We start from the raw sequence: 20194 nt of genomic DNA on the forward strand, positions 1-20194 counted from the left end.
GGCCCACATATACCTGTCCACCAACAGAAACGCTACGGCCGATCTCCTCCGGTTCGCGCGACCCTGAGAGGCATCGCTGCCTGCCGCACGCCGCCCTGCGCCCCTGCGCCGAGAGGCATCGCTGCCTGCCGCACGCCGACGATCACCTCCGACGAAGGCTGCCAGGTCTGCCGCCTCAGGTGCCTGTTTTTCTCCACAAGGCGCCCCTGATTCGTTCGGTCAGCTTGATTTATGTACTGCTGTTCATAGGATTTATGGCTACCAAGAGAACCCTTCTTCAAAGACAGTTGGATGATTCATCATCCGATGATGATGATGAGTTGGAGATCGTAGCGGCTGCTGCAATTGTGAACAACTTTGTCAATGTTAAGAAGAAACACGGTGGCTCTGTCAAAGGCCGTAGATTTCTTCGTCGTGATAGAGAAGGCGGGCATGAGAGGATGTTTCAAGATTATTTGACGGTGAATCCAACATATGGCCTTGAAATATTTCGTCGAAGGTTGATGCTAATTCACTTTGGATGAAATTGTTTTATGTGTTTTAAAAATAATGATTGTGTTAAACTGAGTTTTTATTTATTTTTTTCAGGTATAGGATGTCTAGGGAGCTTTTCGTACGCATAATGAATGCCGTAGAAGCACACGATGATTACTTTGTGCAGAAAAGGAACGCGGCCAATGTACTTGGTTTGTCTTGCTTCCAAAAAATCACGGCCGCAATGCGTATGATGACTTATGGGGTTCCTGCTGATGCGACAGATGAGTACGTTCGCATCGGTGAAAGTACAGCACTAGAGAGTTTGCGAAGGTTTGTTGAAGCAGTTGATGAAATATTTGGAGAAGAATATCTCAGATATCCCAATGAGGCAGACACCGCGCGATTACTTGCAATTGGTGAGCAAAAAGGTTTTCCAGGAATGCTAGGGTCAATAGATTGTATGCATTGGGCATGGAAGAACTATCCGTATGAGAAACAGGGTCAATACAAGGGTCATGTGGAGAAACCAACTATCATTTTGGAGGCTGTTGCTTCGGACGACCTTTGGATATGGCATGCTTTCTTTGGGATGCCAGGGTCTCATAACGATATCAATGTTCTTCATAGGTCTCCTTTGTTTGATAATTTGGCAGAAGGTAGAGCTCCAAAAGTCAATTTTTCAGTTAATGGCCACGATTACTCAATGGGGTACTATCTTGCAGATGGCATATACCCCACATGGGCTACATTAGTGAAGTCCATCACTGCTCCTATGGGGAACAAGAGGCAATATTTTGCAAAAGCACAAGAAGCAGCCAGGAAGATGGTTGAGAGAGCATTTGGAGTCCTTCAATCTAGATATGCCATTGTTCGAGGGCCGGGTCGCATGTGGGATATTGAAACATTATCAAAAATTATGAGAGCTTGTGTGATTATGTACAACATGATTGTCGAAGACGAAGGATTCGTTGTTGATCCTAACGAGCGTTTTGAGTACGGCGGTCAAAATGTGGAGCCCGAACATGGAAAGCCTACTCGTTCGCTTGAGGAATACATTGAAGCTCAAAGGAAGATCAGAGACAAAGACACATATGTGCAATTGAAAGAAGACCTCATCGAACATCTGTGGAACAATCATCCAGATTTATACTCGTATAATATATGATATAGTTATCCACACATTTATATTTCATCCATACATTTTAATTTATATTTCATCCATACATTTTAATTTATATTTCGTCCATACATTTAAAATTTATCTATTTGTTCACTACATCTATGCAAAATCTGTCTTATCGAATGAGCAATCATGAGCTGCAGCAAATTTGTCGCCTAGAACCAATCATAAGCAGCAGCACCAATCATGAGCAGCAGAAGCAATCATCAAGCGCTGCAGGCAATCTTCAGCAGCAGATTCAGTCGCCAGCAGCAGCAGATTCAGTCGCCAGCAGCAGGAGCAATCAGTCGCCAGCAGCAGAACATGCAGCAGCAGCAGCAGCAGCAGAACCAATCAGCTTCTCCTGAACCATGCAGCAGCATTTCAGCATCACGCCATGCAGCAGCAATTTACCAGCAAACACATAAAATAAAGATGATGGTTCCAACACAGTTTCTTCATTAATTCAGAAAACTTAATCCACCACACACATAACTGAAACATTTAAACTAAATTTAAGATAACTTGATCTACCACACACATAATTGATCCAGCACACACATCATGAGAACTAAACTTAAGATAACACGAAGTAAAATTAATTAGGAAGCTCCTTCTCCATGATCTTCTTTTGCATCTTCTCAATCCATTGGCGCTGCATAGGGTTGAGAGAGGACAAGTCAGCCAACATAATTTCTTTTTCCTCTTTGAGAAGCTTAGCTTCTACAATCTTTTCTTCATTGGCTACCCTCTTCTTCTCTAGCTCTAGTGTAGCCAGGAACCTCTCCTCCTTGGCCTTTTCCTTTTCCTTGTCCAAGACCTCTTTCTTTGCCATCATCTTATCCAAAGCTTCCATGCAAGCCTCACCACCACCACGTCTAAGGTTTTGTTTTGCCTTCTTTATCCCTTCTGGCCTTTTCTTTGCTGTCGTTTCTTCATCAACAACATCTTCAAGTTCATTATTTTAAGTCTCTTCTTCCCCCCTAGGCCTCTTGTCCTTGGTGGGATTCTTCTTCTTTTTTTGGGAAGCTTGTTTGTCTTTCTCAAGCTCAGCAAGCTCTTTCATCTTCGCTTTCCACTTGTCTTCCCCCTTCAATATATTCCAACAATGCTCCAGACCAAAACTTTTCTTGTCTTTGTCCAATTCGATGTAGTATTTTTTTGCTGCAACAACCTGAACATATAATCACACGTCAAATAAATAATCAAAATTTAAATACCTAGACACTTACAAATAAGCACAACATAATCACATAATTATAATGAATATACCTTGTCCTCAATGGTTGTCCCACTTTGATTCCTACGTAGAATGGCCTCATAGCATGAGCAAAATTTGTTAACTTGCAACTGAATTGCCAACCACCTATGCATAATCGAGCTCTCTGTCCTCACAGTGCCCATCTCATTATTCTCTTCAAAGTATGCGTGAACTCTTCCCCAAAAGGTTGATTTCGATTGATTGGCACCGTTAATAGGATCTTTGCTAACATTCAACCATCCCGAGCATACAACTTCATCTTCCCTGTAATGAAAATTCTTCTTCCTGTGCCCCTTTGTGACAGGGGTTGGAGATACTTCGTCCTGAGAATCAGTTTCTTGCGTCACTCCAAAATCCAAATCCTCCAAAGCAGCAATACCATTAACATCTCCACTCATCAAAATGCCTGACAAAAAGTTTTCCTGTCCTTGCATCTCCATATCTATACAGAAAAAATTACAAAAAATAATACAAGGATGATTCATCTATGCAATATTCATGATTGGCTGAAATAAAAAATCATGATTGCCAAGAACTCAAGAACGGGATGGATGGATCTTAACTGCTTCTGCAAGACGACGCCGCCGCCGTCCAGCACCCACCTCAAAGGACACAGGCGCGGCCTGATGAACACAGGCGATGGAGGGCACCGGAACACAGCTAGGCGCAGCCGGAACGGAGGGATAGAGAGCACTGGAACACAGGCGATGAAGACGAAGGAGCCGATTACCAAGGACACCGCAAGACGGAGGGATGTAGGCCACCGGATCACAGGCGCGGCCGCCGGACGATGAAGACCGACGATGGCGCGCGGAGGCGATGACGAAGGTTGGCGATGAAGGATCGGGCGAGGGCACTTTCAGGTTCGACGCGGGAGAAGTGGCGGCGCGGGTAAAACTCCCTCGCGGCTCGGGATTCCAAGCGACGCCGAGTGCGGATACATCCGCGCGCGACCCCGGCGTTTTCCAAGTTGCAAAAAGATAGCAAGTCCTATTCCAAACTGTTGGAGAAGAATTTTTCTTCTTTTTCCAAATAAACAAGGATAGCAAGTTATTTTTCCAAACAATTGGAGATGCTCTAAGGGGGTGTTTAATTCCACCATAAAATCCAAAATACAAAACATCAACTACTTTGGAGTGATGAAATGTAAAATATCAAAAAAAACTTAGGTCGTGTTTAGTTTCATCTAATACAGATACAGAATTTATTGCCCTCATGAGAGGCTCTTTTTGGTTTTTTTGGCCTATTAAGGCCAAAATCTAAAATAGAGAATAACCATCTTTTTGTCAAAAAATTTGCATAGTATTTAGTTCCTTTATGCAAAATAATAGATCAAAACCCATTTTTTTTGGAAAAAAAGAGAACTAAACACCCCCTAAGCAGGCAACGTTGTGGACATGCAAATTCCCCATGTGTTGCCATGGCATTTGGAAAGAAATTAGAACCATAGGGATTAAAGAGGTTGATGATGGAGAGTGGAGTAATTATTTGAAAAAAAAAGAGATTTCATAGTAGTTGGACATGTAAATGCAAGTAATTTGTTTCATCTCATTATAGTTACCATGTACCTTGAGCAAAGATACCTATACCTCTAATAACACAATGCATATACTGCACAATATACATGTATGTTGAAAAGTATTGTTCGCTGAAACACTGTACAATGGCTAATAAGTTCAAGCGAACAGGGCTGAAAACACTGTACAATAAATGATAAGTTCAAGCGAATAAGAATATGTCAACGAATAATAAGCATCTTATGCATATATGCATATGTATAACTTTGTTCATTATGATTTTATTGGGTTAGAGCATTTCTAACAAGGACCGTGGACTCAATCCAACATGCCCCTGTTCGAACTTCAAGTCCCCATTTTACAAAGGCCTCCAAATCTTCCCCCTTAGCCAAGAATTTCTTTAGTAGAAAATGTGTAGCTGTAACTGATTTGGGCTCATTGTCTGACTATTGCAATTGGCAAGTATGAAGCTTAAGACACTCAACTAGAGCGACTGCAAAATTAGAGAGAGAGAGAGAGAGAGAGAGAGAGAGAGAGAGAGAGAAACTACAAACTGTTTTCTAGCTTCAGCAATGGTATGGAGAGAGAGAGAGAGAAACTACAAATTGTTGCCATCCTTGCTAGATTCTTTTCCAGTTTTCCACACGCGTATCGCCATGAAAGCACCACCATTTTTTTGTCACCGAAAGTGCTTTGAGTTACCAGGAAAATTACTCCCGTAAGTAGCAGGACAAGTTCCAGACGCGGCGGATAGCCGCTGTTGATGCTGACCACGGTCGGCCGGTCGCTACCCTACACCCATACGATGTGGACAAAAGGACATGTGGAAGATCGGAGATAGAGTTTACATCTTTCATGATCAAAGAAACACATCTTTCATGATCAAAGAAACAACTGAGCGCTTTGCACCGATCTGAGCGAGTACAGACGACGCTCGCGGCCAGCATCACGTCCTTTCATTACCACTCACAGGGTATCAGCAGAGACGACGACGATACAGACACGACTACACGACCCAGACGCGCTCAAAAATTCTCCACACGGTGTATCTGTGTATGATCCCCACACGGTCGCCAGTTTTCCACACGGCGTGAGCAAGTTTAATAATATAGCCCACTTGCTGGCTGTATAATTTCTTGCAGCCTTCTTCCAGCCCACCCATAGTTAGCTATTCACTATTAATACATAGCCCACTTCTCCCACTCACAAAGTTTCTTGGTTCGTTGTAAGCTTACAGTCTCTGCTTCTCTTATCTCTCCTTACTTCTCTCCTCCACCTCAGCATTTAGCCAACTTACAACCCACTATAATACTTACTAATGGCGTATCGCCACGAAAGCACCTCCCCATTCTGGGCTTTGCTGGAGTTGCCAAGAAAAAACACTCCCGTACCAACGCAAGCTCCAGACGCGTAGAGCCGCCGTTGATTGCTGACCGCGACCGCCCAGATCCGGCGCCGGCCGGCGGCCACTAACACTCAGCGTCAGCACTTGTAACGCAGCATTCACCATTCATTTCGTTCTTCAGTCTGACGAAAGGGAGATACTACTATTTGAGCGAATATCCAACCACCATTGGCATAGGCCATAGAAACTGACAATGGAAGTTTCCTCAATAACAAGGAACAATGCCAATGGATTTCATTACAACGATCTGGACAAAAGAACATGTAAATGTAATGCATTGCGGCCAAAGATTGTATCTACAAAGAAACAACAGAGCACTTGCACTGGGATCCGGACCGGACGTCCCAAGAAATTGCAGGAGTAAACAACAGAGTCAATAGCAAGGTCAAGGCCACGGACGCCATTGCTAGCTACTAGCTATTGCCAGTCAGTCACCGTCCTCGAGCTCAGCTACTATCTTCTCGGAATGTACCACCACGCAACGACGCGGGTCACCGGTCCTCCACGCGGCGCAGCTTCATTCTTAAATCACCGCAGCTTTCCACTGACGTGCTGCTCGTCGTCGGAGCTCTACTTTCCAAGCAAGAAAACATGCCGCAGTCCCCGAGCTCCAGACGCGGAGAGACGGAGCTCGTTGACGTTGACCCCAACCGGCCAGCTGCTCCGGCGCCGGCCGCTCCTCCTCCCAGAATGGTCACCACGGCGAGCTTCCTGTGGGAGCTGCGCAAGTACGTGCTGCTGCAGGCCATGCTGGCGGCCAGCGTCACGTACTCAGCGGGGCTGAGCCCGCCGGGCGGGGTTTGGCCCGACAACAACAACGACAGCTCCAGCGCCGGCGCACGCCTCGCCGGCGACCCGGTGCTCCAGGTCACCTACGCCCGCCGCTACGAGACCTTCTTCTACTTCAACGCCACCGCCTTTGTTGCCTCCATCGTCACCATCAACCTCCTCCTCATGCAATCGCTCAGCCGCCACCGTGGGTGGCTCCGCGCGCTCCAGGCCGCCATGATCCTCGACCAGCTCGGCCTCATGGGCGCCTATGCCGCTGGCAGCTGCAGGGAGCTGGCCATGTCTGCGTACGTTGTCGCCCTCGTGGCCTTGGTCTCCACCTATGTCTGTGCCCATGTCCTGCTCTTCGCGCTCTGCGCCCTGAGGAGGCGCGAGGCCGGAGAGGATGATGCAATACCAGACGAAGAGCGTGGGACCACGGAGCGCTCACGCAAGTACCTCCTCATCTTCGCGACGCTTGTCGCGACAGTGACGTACCAGGCTGGGCTGAGCACGCCGGGCGGGTTCCTGTCGGACAGCCAGGACGACAATCACCTCGCCGGGGACCCCATGCTCCGCGGTCACCACCCGGACCGCTTCATGGGGTTCTTCTACTTCAACACCACGGCGTTCGTGGCGTCTCTGGTGGTCATCATGCTGCTCATGAGCCGGACCGTGACCCATCACGGGTTCCGCTCATGCGCCCTCTGGGTGTGCACGGGTGCGGCCTTGATCGGGCTCACCGGTGCCTTTGCCGTGGGGAGCAGCAGAAGCGTCAAGACATCCATCTATGTCGTTGCCCTGGTGGTCGCTGTTCTATCGTACATTGGCCTTCAGATTCTGGTGTTCTTCTGCAAGCCTGTGGAGAACTGGGTCCATAACGTCCAAGACACGCTGCAAAGGTATCTGAGATTGGACCAGATCGAGCCACAAGATCCCCGGGTTCGTGCAGTGCATGATCCACAGGAAACCGCCGAGGCTGACCAGCTTCTCCAGAAATCCCGCATGTACCTGCTTCTGCTCGGAATCCTTGCAGCAAGCGTCACATACCAAGCGGGGCTGAACCCGCCGGGTGGCTTCTGGCAAGCAAATGCTACTGATGGTGTTCATCACTATCTAGCCGGTGATCCAGTGCTTCACAACACATATCCACGGAGATATCTGGTTTTCTTCTACTGCAATGCCACTGCCTTTGTCGCGTCGTTGGTTATACTTATCCTCCTCCTCAGCAACATATTCAGCACCCAAGGAATCAAGTACTGTGCATTGCAGGTCTCCATGATCATGGACCTTCTTGGGCTGATTGGCGCCTATGCTGCCGGAAGTTGCAGGCAAGTGTCCAAATCTGTGTATGTCTCCGTGCTTGTCATTCCAGTGTTCCTGTACGTTGGCATCCATGTTATGGTGTTCATGTTAGAAGTCTTCCCAAATATTGCAACATGGAGGAAAAAAGTGAGGGACAAGCTGGAGGAATCTGTGCCCAGATGGCTCAAGAAGTTGTTTGAGCTGCCGCCAGAGGAAGACGAGAACGTGAAGTGGAAACTGGAGAAGAGGCGCAAGCTTCTGCTGCTCCTTGCCATTCTTGCAGCCAGCCTCACCTACCAGGCAGGATTGAGTCCACCTGGCGGCTTCTGGCAAGAGAATAAGACAGACCATGTCGTCGGCAACCCAGTGCTCAATGACAACTACCGACGTCGTTACATGGCTTTCTTTTACTGCAATGCAACTGCCTTCGTCTCATCTCTGGCCATCATCATGCTGCTGGTGAACAGAAAGCTTTCGGCAAGAGGAATACAATCGCACGCACTCAGCGTGTGCGTGACCCTTGACCTGGTTGGGCTCATGGGTGCGTTCGCTGCTGGGAGCTCTAGGAAGGTATCCACATCCATATATGTCCTCATCCTGGTCTTTGCAGTTCTAGTCTGCATCACCCTCCAAGTTGTTCTGGTTGTGTCCGAGTCGGTTGAGGGTCTCTTGCAGAGACTCCTGTCCTTCTTCGACATAACAGAGGGAGAACCTGGTTTCATATTGCCGCATACAGCTGTCAACAATGGAGGGCCACGAGATCTCTGGTATGAAAAGTTGCCCAAATACTTGTTGCTCCTCGCAGCACTTGCAGCGACTGTCACCTACGAAGCCGCGATGAACCCACCCGGTGGCCTCTGGGATGATGGCCAAACTGTTCACGTAGCCGGTGACCCGGTCCTTCGGAGCAGCCATCCAAATCGTTACAAGGCTTTCTTCTACTGCAACGCAACTTCCTTCATGGCGTCTCTTGTGATCATGGTCTTGCTTCTGATCAAGCGAGTATGCAGAGCAAAGCAGGCCATTTTAGCGTTGCACACTGCCATGATACTTAACTTGTTTGGCCTCATGGGTGCGTATACTGCTGGAAGCTGCAGGAGACTGAGGACCTCTGCTTACATCCTGGCATTAGTGATAGGAGTTTCTGTATACATTGTTGTTCTTGTCGTAGTGTCCATAGGTGTCGCAAAATGGCTGAAAGGAGTGATGGATGGGCTAGTGGAACGACTGATCTGGTGCTTCTCTATAGAAGATTTGTAAAACCTGGGGACATGAGCATAAAAGGTTAAGTCACAAATTGTACATTCTTTTTTGAATTTTGGATAGGCTTCCAGATATGACTTATCATAATCTTGTCTGAAACATTGTTGTAGTTTGAGTAGTTGGTTTGTATTATCTCTAAGTCTGGCTTGTTTGCGAAAAAAGCCATGCTGGATTGATGTTTCCTTTGGCTTAAATTAGCTATCCTTGCAAAAATAACCTTCTAGGTATTCTCATTGTCTATTCTAATAGTGTTAACTTTAAGGAAAGATGTATGTTATATAAGATATCCTTGATAGTACATTGCTGAAAAAATTTAGCATCATGAAGAGAAAAAAAACATAAATATTCGTGCCTAAGTATCCTTGATAGTACATAAGCCTTTTGGTCTTGATGGTTTTCATGGCATAACTGAGGTACTTGTGACTCAAGGTACTATAGTAGCATCTGCTAACCAAAATCAAAATCTCACAACAGTATCGGCTTGATATACATGTGCTACTGCTCAGGCTATAATGAACTAATTTCATAAAACTACAAGTATTTGTGCCCAGTACCAAGTAAGGTCTTGTCTGGATGTAGTCGGATTCGCATCAATCCACATGTGTTGGGGTGGATTGGAGTGGAACTTGAACTAAATTCCACCCCAATCCACTCCAACACATGTGGATTGAGGTGAATCCGACAACATCCAAACAAGGCCTAACTGTGTTGAATCAAGAATAGGCCTAAGCTCGGTAAGTAAGTCACAATTGTACAATTTGTGAAGGAATACTGGGACCGGCTACAATTGGAGGTCTCAGGAATTGGGATGATGAGAAGATCTTTATCAGTACAGAAGGACCCTGTGAAACTACTTAAGTACTGTCTACTGGTAAAAGGACCATCAGATTCTGAAACACACATTTCAAACCCATCAACAGGCTATCTGATTCTAGACAATTTCACTTGAGTGGTAAATCCAACATCAGAGAAATCGCCTACTTGTTCTAGTTTCAATTTGTTAGCGTTCTTAATCTATGACACAAAGATAAACATGTCATCGGAGATTGGAATGAGAGATTCAAAAGGTGGATATTTCTCTGCAACAGACCTGAATGAATGAATCCTCCGACCTGCTGCTCCCGGATGTCCATGTCACTTGAGGAGGACGCGGGCATGGACCTCGTGGTGCCGCTCCAGACCTCCAGTTGGATACGGTGCGCAGGTCCTCCGGCAGCGGCGCGTATCGGAGCGGGACGCCCTTATTGTGCAGCGCGTCGGCGGGGAACGGAAAGGAGTAGTAGGTCGCGGCGCCGCAGTCGAGGAGCACCAGCGTGTAGCCTGCGCACTTGCGGAGGTCGGCGTCGGAGGAGACCTGGGAGGGGGAGGTGGTGGCGGTGGCCGGTGGGGATGCCGTGCGGCGGCGGCGGCGAGAGGGGAGAAGGTGCCGCATCGTGCCGTTGACCGTTGGGCGCCGCGGCCCGAGGCGAGGGGGAGTAGTTGTTGGGCTCATGGCCCAGGCCCACTGGATTCCAATGGACCGGCCCACGAGTTAGAAAAGGATTTGTGATTATTCCTCGGTTCGGTTAGTCCCGTACGGTGAGCAAGAGGAATACAGACTAGCTTAAAGACTAATCAGGCCAGGATGTGGACGTGCAAGCGCACGCAAAATATGGTCATGGTTGAACCGTGCTCTAGGAAGATGTTATAGCCAGAATCGGATTACAAAAATCCAATAATAAATATATAAAAGACTTCTGGCTATCATCAACCAAGAGCGACCCCTTTTTTCATATTAGAAGAAGTAATAGACTTGTCCTAAAAATGTTAGAAATGCATAGACTATGAACATAGAGAGTCACCATTCCAAATTAGAAGATGTTTTGGCTTTCTTTAAGGAGGGAATATTTGACATGCATATTTGCATTTTGAAATGACATAATGCTTAGCCTTTTTTTTTTCCTTTTTTTGCGCATTTGAAACCAGTTTAATGGCCCTTAACAACTTGAAATCCTACATTTAACTTTTCTCTCTCTATATATATACAACTAAAAAATTCCTACGGTCAACATCTACCCGGCAGGACGATAGGCCGTGCGACCCGTGTCTATCTGGCAGGACGAGTACGCTATGCGCCCTCTCATTTCCCTTCAAAAAAATATCCACAATCAGCACCACATGCAAAGGGAAATCAACGCCATGATTAGTGCCCGCCACGATCAGCGCCATCATCCCTCCGCAGTCCGCACAGCGTCCTCATCAGATCATGGAGATCATGGCACCAAAAAACTCACGCCCGGCCCGCACTGTAGTCGATAACCACCATAGCGCTCCCTCCCTGCTTGAACACAGCAACCGCGCGGCATAGCGCTCCCTCCAATCAGGAACCATAGCACTCCCTCCCTGCTTGAACACAGCAACCGCACAGCGATCCGGCGGCCGGCGCTGCCTTGTTCGACGTCGCTGTCGTCCTCGAGCCAGCCTCCACGACCACCATGCAGAATTGGGAAGCCGCTACGGCGTCCGTGGTCTAGGCCGCTAGTAACCATCCGCGGCCACGAAACCCTACTGATCCGTCGCAGTCGTCCTCGATCTGCCCTTGGCCACGACCACCACGCGGAAGCGAGGATGCCGCTCCGACGTCCCTGCTCTACGGCACGCGTTCTGCATCTTGCTGTTTAAATCCGTGTGGACGGGATCACCATCTTTCCTGGAAGGGAGAGTGTATCAGATCCATCCATGAGAGACCAGGTACGTTAGTTTTCTTTCTTTGGTATGTTGCTTGGTTTTCTTGGCCATCCCTGTCAAATAAACAAGAGGGCGAAAATCAAGTCTTGACAACTAATCAAGTATTATATTCCGAGTGAAAATTGTTATGCAATAGATATTTTTGTACATGCGAAAATGGAAGATGGATTAGAATATAACATATCTTAAATGATTTCACCCCTCCCCTGTAAAGTCACTGTCCAGCGAAAATGCAGCTCCACTGACAGGATACATGAAAAATGCAAAGTTAATCGTGGTTTCACTAAAACAAAAGGGAATGACACTCGATAATTTTTCATTGATCTTACAAGGCTATGTATAGTTGTAGAATTTCTTTTATCCCCTGCTATTTAAAATGCTAAGATATAGAAGTCACCAAATGTCTTGTAGTAAGTTTCTATTTGCTGTATTTTTCATTGATGTTACAAGGCTATGTATAGTTGTAGAATTTCTTTTTTCCCCGGCTATTTAGAATGCTGAAATATAGAAGTCACCAATCCTAAATTCATGTGCTGAAATAAAGAGCATTCTCAATAACTTATACACTGACAATATAGGAAAACAGATACTTCAAGCATTTCAGATAATTAACATAATGTCCATAGTTGAGATAATGAAAATACAGAAGTTGAATCAAACCATCATGGAAAAGTTGCATGAAAGTAGATACACATTGACAAAAGCTGGCTCTTCCAAGAAGACAGTTGCAGTCCTAGAATGCTTACAAGGTCTGGTTTAGCAAAGATAGCATTGGTGCCATTGATGCTAAATGCCAAATGAAACAAGATCGGGCTGGTACCAATTTTGTGAGCCTACTTGCCGACCGGAGTTGAGGAAGTCGCTGCTATCAAGGAGCAGCAGGAAGCTGCGCGATCGTCCACTGAGTCGAGGACGGCATTCGATGGCGGCGATGTACTGTACAACTGGCTGGATTCGACTCCCTCTTTCACATCACTCACGCCTATCCCGTGCCAAGGCTCTCACGCCGAGCTTCGTCCGCTCCGCGCTGACGGGAGAAGGTCACTGAGCTCCATCCACGCCACGCCAATTCCACGAGGCCACGCCGCACGAAAAAGGCCGCGGAAAGAACGCCGAAGCCACCACGGGGGCTGCCGGCGCTGCAGGTCACACGCCCCGCGCGAGGCCGACAGAACAAGGCTTCTTGCTTGCTGCTCCGGCAAGATGGACGGAGGAGGCAAGCTTCTGTCTTGCTGCTCCGGCGTGCTCCGGCGAGCAGGACACAGGAAAAGAGATGAGTCTGCATCTATGGATTGGTGACGAAAGAGCTGACCGGAGGGGATGAAGATAAGGGGCGTTTCATTTTTATTTTTATTTCATTATTTATTTCGTGTTTAGTTTGGGGTGTTAAAATTTAAAAAATACTATAGTATTTTCATTTTATTTGATAATTAGTGTCCATATATAAGCTGTAGCGATTAGCGCAGCCCACATGCCTTTTCGTATTTACATGAATTTGTGTGTATTTCATAGATATACGATGACAGAAATAATTGTTTGCCCTAATTGTCTTTCAGGAATCATCAGCAACAAGCTTCCTCGAAGCTAAGTGTGACAAAGATCGACTCAATAACAAGTGGTTGTATTCCATACCACACCAATCTTCCATGGACCAGTTGGATAATAATGGTGGTCGTAGTCCATTCAAAAAGTTAACAAACACTATAAGTGGAGGTAACCGTTCATGGAACATAAATGCTTCATGATGAATAAAAAATTGCATTAATTATTCGTGTACATACTGGAATAGGTGATACATCAAATGCACAAGCAAAAGTTGACGAAGCTAGGCAACGTAAAAGGGAGAGGGAAAAAGCACGATGGGCTGCAATGACTCCAGAAGAGAGGGATGAAAAAAATAAAAAACGTCGTCAAGCATATCACCTTAAAAAAGCAAAAACTACATTCGCCGGTGGATCGAGAGGTGACACCATGGTCAATCTACAACCAAGCTATTATTTACATTGATATCTGTATGTGTTGTATAATGAATAATATTTTAGCAGACAAGGTTGAGTCAGACAAAGAAAACATGGCAGACGAAGAAAATAGTGATTGGCTGCATAGAAATGATTCATCTCGACCAATGCAATGGAATAAACACGCCCTAGGTATTATTTTCCATTTTATGATGGTAGTTAATTATTATATTGTTGCATGAAACATGTTTTGCAAATTAATTAAGAATAGTAATGCGTCCAACTATACTTTTATGCTTGATACACGTTATTATTTGATGCTCATCAGATAATAACAATGGAATTGACTTGACTACTTCACCACATGATGCTAATCTAGGTACATTTTTATTTTGCAAATTAATTAATAATGATGTGTACGAGTATACTTGAATAATGATACATGTTTATGTGTATGTAATTATTCAGGTGGAAGTGCAAACACCAGCGACACAGTTGACCTAACTACTCCACTTAATCTAAATACAGGTGCGTTTTTATGAAAAAAAAATAGAAACAAATAATACATAATGTTGTCTTTCGGTTTTGGGTCTATGTCATTTTATAATTAAGTTCAATTTATCAGGACGAATGCAACCTCTTCATGCATCTGATTCTGTCACCTCCAAAGACCAACTTAGGAAGAGAGAGTTGAAAAACGAGTACTCAAGGAAATGGTATGCAAAACTAACACCTGAGGAGAAGACGACTAGGCTACAACGACAGCGGGAGAAGTCTAAGACACCCGCACGAAAGGAGTCACTGAGAAACTCCCAGAGACGACATAGAGAGGTGCAAAAGCACACCCTACACCCAGACTCTATCGCCATGGAGAACCCGTTATTTTCTCCTGAGCTTGTGTGGCCCACTGCGGATGCATTTGGAGCTCATGGAACTACGACAAAATCCAGTGATTGGGTTATCCCAGAGTCCAATGCAACACCTCTTTATATTCCTCCACCTCATGAGGAGGTCGATGATGAAGGATGTGATGAGTTACCGCCTTGCCATAACACACATAGATCACATGTTACATCTAAGAAAAGACATGCATTGTTGACCCATCGTAACATGATGTTTGAGCGCCGCATTGGTTCGAACACAAGGACATCTAATGAAGGTGGTGACTACATGGCTAAAGACCAAGTGGATGTTTACAGGACCTTACCTCAATCAGGCGTGACCAACAATGGTAAATATTGATGTCTCATTATCCCATTAAGGTGATCAATATACCATATTACATCTGACTGATCCTTGGTTATTCTGTGATTACATAAAATACAGGACCCAACATTCAGGCTACATCGTCCACACTGATGACACCATTGTTTGATGAATGTGAATGCATGTCTAAAGATAGGGTAGATGTTAATGCGCCCTTGCCTCAATCAGCCGTGACCAACGATGGTAAGTATTGATGCCTTATTAGCCCATTCGGTGACCTAATTATATATCATGTTATACATAACTTAACCATGGTACAGAAGGGACAAGACCTAACCCTCAGCATGCATCTGATGCACCGACGACACCACTATTTGATGATAGTGGTAATTTACACTATTTTGTAACATTCTATAAACTATTTGAACTCCTTTGATTACTTTTACCCATAGTTCTCTGACTCACATATCTTTGATGGCTATAGACGATGAGGGAGATATATTTGAAGAGGATGAGGAAGAGGATGAGGGATACCTGTTTGCTGGGCAAGGTATTTGTATGAAAAACCAAATAAATCAAATCTTCCACTACTTTATCTAAACTATTACGACTCAAATGTTATTTTAGAAGAGGAAGACGATGATAATGTCCAAGACAATGACCCTGAGGAAGACACGACTTATGTCCCTGAAGTACCTGACCAATATGATGAGGTGTATAGTAACATGCCTACAGATACCCATATGTTAAAACCTGTTGCAAATTGCAAGCACTGTGATGCAAAAAGATTTGAGCATGAACCACGTGGGTTCTGTTGTCGCGATGGAAAGGTCGAGCTCAATGAACTGAACGTACCTAATGAGCTTATGAGGCTTTGGTCAAGTAATGACACAGATGCTAGGCACTTTCGTAACAACATTAGGTTTTTCAATGGCCATTTCTCTTTCACTTCTCTATATTGTCGCCTCGATAGTGCTACTGCAAGCTGGAAAAATAGTGGCATATACACCTTTCGTGCACATGGCCAGATCTATCACAACCAGGGGCAGATCTCCACCTAGGGCCACTAGGGCCTTGGCCCTACTTGTGGACCAAAATTTCTTAATACTCATTTTTAATTTTTTGGATTATATTCATCACCATAGACTGCCTCGATCATCCTCTCTCATCTCTTGCTTGTGCCCGCTTTGTAGTGTGTTACTCCTTCCTGGTTCCCTCACGTTTTCAATCCCAGCTCATAGTGTACTCCAGGGCATCGTGGTTGGCTTTGTTGTTGTTTTCTAGCTAAACACGTCCTTCTTTGCAGTTATTAGCAAAGACATAATTCTATCATTCCAACCAAACACAATAATAGTTATTCCATCCCTCTTCCACGCTCTCCAACCAAACGCACCCTAGATGGCCGAGCGCGAGTGGATTTAAGTTTGAAATTAAGATTTTTATCCACTTTCATGTTATGGATTTAAGTTTGAAATTAAGATTTTTATCTCGAACTATGTATTTATAAGCTATTTTTGTTATCTATCGGTATTAGACTTGGTACAACTGATATCTTGATTCAACGTAAACGGTGTGTGTGCTTTATTAGTGGCCCTAGACGTCAAAATTGACGAGCTCCGCCACTGATCACAACATGAGATCATTTGGTAGAGAAGAGGGTAAGGAGCCAAGACATCTTGAGCTTTACTTCTACGATGATGATCCAAGCCTTGAGCACCGCTATCGACGATGTCGTGAAGAGAAGTTGCAAAAAGACAAGGAAGTCATTGAGAGGCTTGTGGCTATCCTTCTTGACAACCCATACTCACAAAATCTTAGGAGTGTGGGCCAGGCTGACAACCTCGAGGACTATCATATCACACTAAACCTTGACCAGAGGCTAGACCAGAGAACATATAATGTACCGTTAACTTCAGAGGTGGCTGCTGTTTGGATCGAGGGAAGTGAACTCCTTGGTCAATTCGAGAATAGTGTTGTCCTACATGGGAAAGATAGAAGCAGACATGGCATCCGCTCATATCATGGATGTTATGATGCTCTTTCATACCCTCTATTCTTTTCTAAGGGTGAGCTTGGGTGGCACATGGATATTCCAAAGAAAGGAGTTAGTATGGAAGAAGTCATCGAGTATCGTGCCCTACAAAAGGCTCGTAGTGGGTCAGAAGAAGAAACAGGTTTGTTATTCTTCTAATTTAAATACTTCAATACATATACCTTAGTAGTTATTCTACAAACAACTCTAATTCAAGGCTATTTTTTGTAGACTCCCCTGGTAGACTATGTGTGTCTGTGCGTGACTACTACTGCTACAAGTTTCAGATGCGTCCAGGAATATTTAACCCCATATTGTATGGCAAGCGTCTATTTCAACAGTTTGCTGTCGACACGTACATTAAGATTGAGAGTTCTCGATTGGATTATATACGCAACCATCAAGATGATATTAGGGCCAACCTTTACCAAGGATTGGTTGATAGCCTACATGCCGGTGAAGGTAGAACAGAAGCTGTTGGAAAGCGAACTGTGATGCCTTCATCATTTATTGGAGGCCCACGTGACATGAGGCGTCGGTACATGGATGCTATGGCTCTGGTACGGAGGTTTGGTAAACCAGACATCTTTTTGACTATGACATGTAACCCAAACTGGGATGAGATCAAGCGTGAACTCTACCCAGGCCAAACACCACAGGATCGTCCTGATCTCGTTGTTCGAGTCTTTAGAGCAAAACTACAAGAGCTGAAGGATAGACTACTAAAAAAGAATATCCTTGGGAAGGTGCGGGCACATGTTTATGTTGTTGAGTTCCAGAAGAGGGGGTTGCCACATGCACATTTTTTGTTAATCATGGATAGGAAGTACAAGATTACGTGCCCAGAGCAATATGATCGCCTTATCTCGGCTGAGCTCCCAAACAAGAAGAAGTACCCAGTCTTGTACAAGATGGTTACCAAACATATGATGCATGGCCCTTGCGGAGTGCTCAATCGTGATTGTCCATGCACAAAGGGTCGTGATTCTTGCAAGAATCGTTACCCTAGACCTTTCTGCAATGTCACAATACAAGGCAAGGATTCATATCCAGTTTATAGACGACGTGAAGATGGCCGAAAAGAAAAATTTCGTGGACATGAGCTTGACAATAGATGGGTCGTACCTTACAACCCATATCTCCTCCGTCTATTCAACTGTCACATCAATGTTGAGGCATGCGGAAGTATCAAGGCAGTTAAGTATCTATTTAAGTACATTTACAAGGGTCATGACAGGGCTTCTGTGGCTGTGAGAGAGGCTGACAAGGAGGATAGTGAAGGGAACATTGATGAGATCAAGCAGTACAGAGATGCTAGATGGGTAACCCCTCTAGAAGCCTTGTGGAGGATATATGGGTTTGATTTGAGTGATAGGTACCCTTCTGTTTTGTCCTTACAACTACATCTTCCAGACATGCACATGGTGTCATTTCACCGCCGCCAAGGGATTCAACGAGTGCTTGATCGTCCAGGTGCCGACAAGTCAATGCTTACAGCATACTTCGAGAAGAATAGGACAGATGAAACAGCTCGAGGTATATTGTATCGAGACTTTCCTGAGTTCTATACATGGCAAGCACAAGGCAAAATTTGGCAAAATAGGATACGTCGTGATACATTACGACAGATTGGAAGAATCGTGTCTGCCAATCCAGCTGAGGGGGAACGTTATTATCTTAGGGTTCTCCTGAACCACGTGGCAGGTGCAACCTCCTTTGAGTGTCTAAGGACCGTGGATGGCAAAATCCTACCGACCTTCCGTGAAGCTGCAGAAAGAAGGGGCCTAATCGAAGAGGATAACACGCTGAGCGAGAGTCTCACTGAGGCAACCGATTGGATGATGCCTTATGCGCTGCGAAGGCTCTTTGCAACAATATTGGTATTTTGTGAGCCCAGTGATGTGTTTGGACTGTGGGAGAAACACAAGGAGGCAATGTCAGAGGACTACAAGCGCAATAATCAATCCACCTTCATGGTGGAGCAGTTGGTCCTCATAGATATTCGAAAATTACTACAATCAATGCAGAAGGATATAAAGATGTACCCACTTCCTGATATTGATGACACATATGACACCTCTCATGATATTCCTAGAGAGATTTTTGAGGAGGCTAGCATTGAGGCTAACGAGGATGACGTGGCTCTTTCAAACACACTTAATGTGGAGCAACGAGCTGCGTACGATGAGATTATGTCAACAGTTGATACCAAACATGGGGGTCTCTTCTTTGTGGATGGTCCCGGCGGGACCGGAAAGACTTATTTGTACAAAGCCCTTCTCGCTACTATACGCAGTCAGAAAAAGATTGCTGTGGCAACAGCTTCATCTGGTGTTGCGGCCTCAATAATGCCTGGTGGCAGAACTGCACACTCACGCTTCAAGATTCCCCTCACCATCGATAATGGGGCTTTTTGCAGCTTCACGAAACAAAGTGGTACCGCCAAGCTACTTCGGACCGCATCCCTTATTATTTGGGATGAGGTGACAATGATGAAGAGGCAAGGTGTCGAGGCGCTAGACAATAGCCTTCGTGATATCATGGACTGTCCTAACCTACCATTTGGGGGGAAGACTATGGTGTTTGGTGGAGATTTTAGGCAGGTTCTCCCAGTTGTTCGAAGAGGGTCGAGGGCTCAGGTAGTCGGTGCCTCACTGCGGATGTCGTACCTTTGGGATTTCATGCGACATCTAAAACTGGTGCACAACATGAGGGCAAAGAGCGACTCCTGGTTTGCAGAATACTAATTGCGTGTTGGTGGAGGTTCTGAGGAGGCGAATGGCAATGATGAAATCCATCTTCCTCATGATATATGCATACCACACACCAGGGAAGATAGTGATCTTGATACGCTAATTGATGTCATATTTCCTAACCTCAATGCAAATATGTCAAGCAAAGATTATATCACCTCTCGAGCGATATTATCTACGCGGAATGAGTGGGTTGATATGATTAATATGAAGATGATAGATCGTTTCTACGGAGATGAGATGGTGTACCATAGCTTTGACTGTGCGGTGGATGATCCGCACAACTATTACCCTGAGGAATTCCTTAACACTTTGACACCCAATGGTCTTCCGCCACATATGTTAAAGCTGAAGATTGGTTGT

At 45.3% G+C, this 20194-nt stretch overlaps 3 protein-coding genes across 3 annotated transcripts; 2 read left to right on the forward strand and 1 right to left on the reverse strand.

The window, feature by feature from the left end:
* Positions 255-1698, forward strand: LOC8069294. Its single transcript, XM_021461388.1, has 3 exons — positions 255-499; positions 589-1133; positions 1200-1698. The coding sequence occupies exons 1-3, from the start codon at positions 255-257 to the stop codon at positions 1640-1642; spliced, it is 1233 nt and encodes a 410-aa protein (XP_021317063.1). The 3' UTR covers positions 1643-1698.
* LOC110435631 (glutathione S-transferase T3-like) lies at positions 2601-3337 on the reverse strand. Its single transcript, XM_021461389.1, has 2 exons — positions 2909-3337; positions 2601-2810 (listed from the first exon to the last, which is right to left on the reverse strand). The coding sequence occupies exons 1-2, from the start codon at positions 3335-3337 to the stop codon at positions 2601-2603; spliced, it is 639 nt and encodes a 212-aa protein (XP_021317064.1).
* Positions 6336-9368, forward strand: LOC8069295. Its single transcript, XM_002448923.2, has one exon. It carries the CDS (start codon positions 6411-6413, stop codon positions 9150-9152), a length of 2742 nt encoding a protein of 913 aa, XP_002448968.2. The 5' UTR covers positions 6336-6410; the 3' UTR covers positions 9153-9368.

The sequence above is a fragment of the Sorghum bicolor genome, chromosome 5 (assembly GCF_000003195.3).
Source record: "Sorghum bicolor cultivar BTx623 chromosome 5, Sorghum_bicolor_NCBIv3, whole genome shotgun sequence".
NCBI lineage: Eukaryota > Viridiplantae > Streptophyta > Magnoliopsida > Poales > Poaceae > Sorghum > Sorghum bicolor.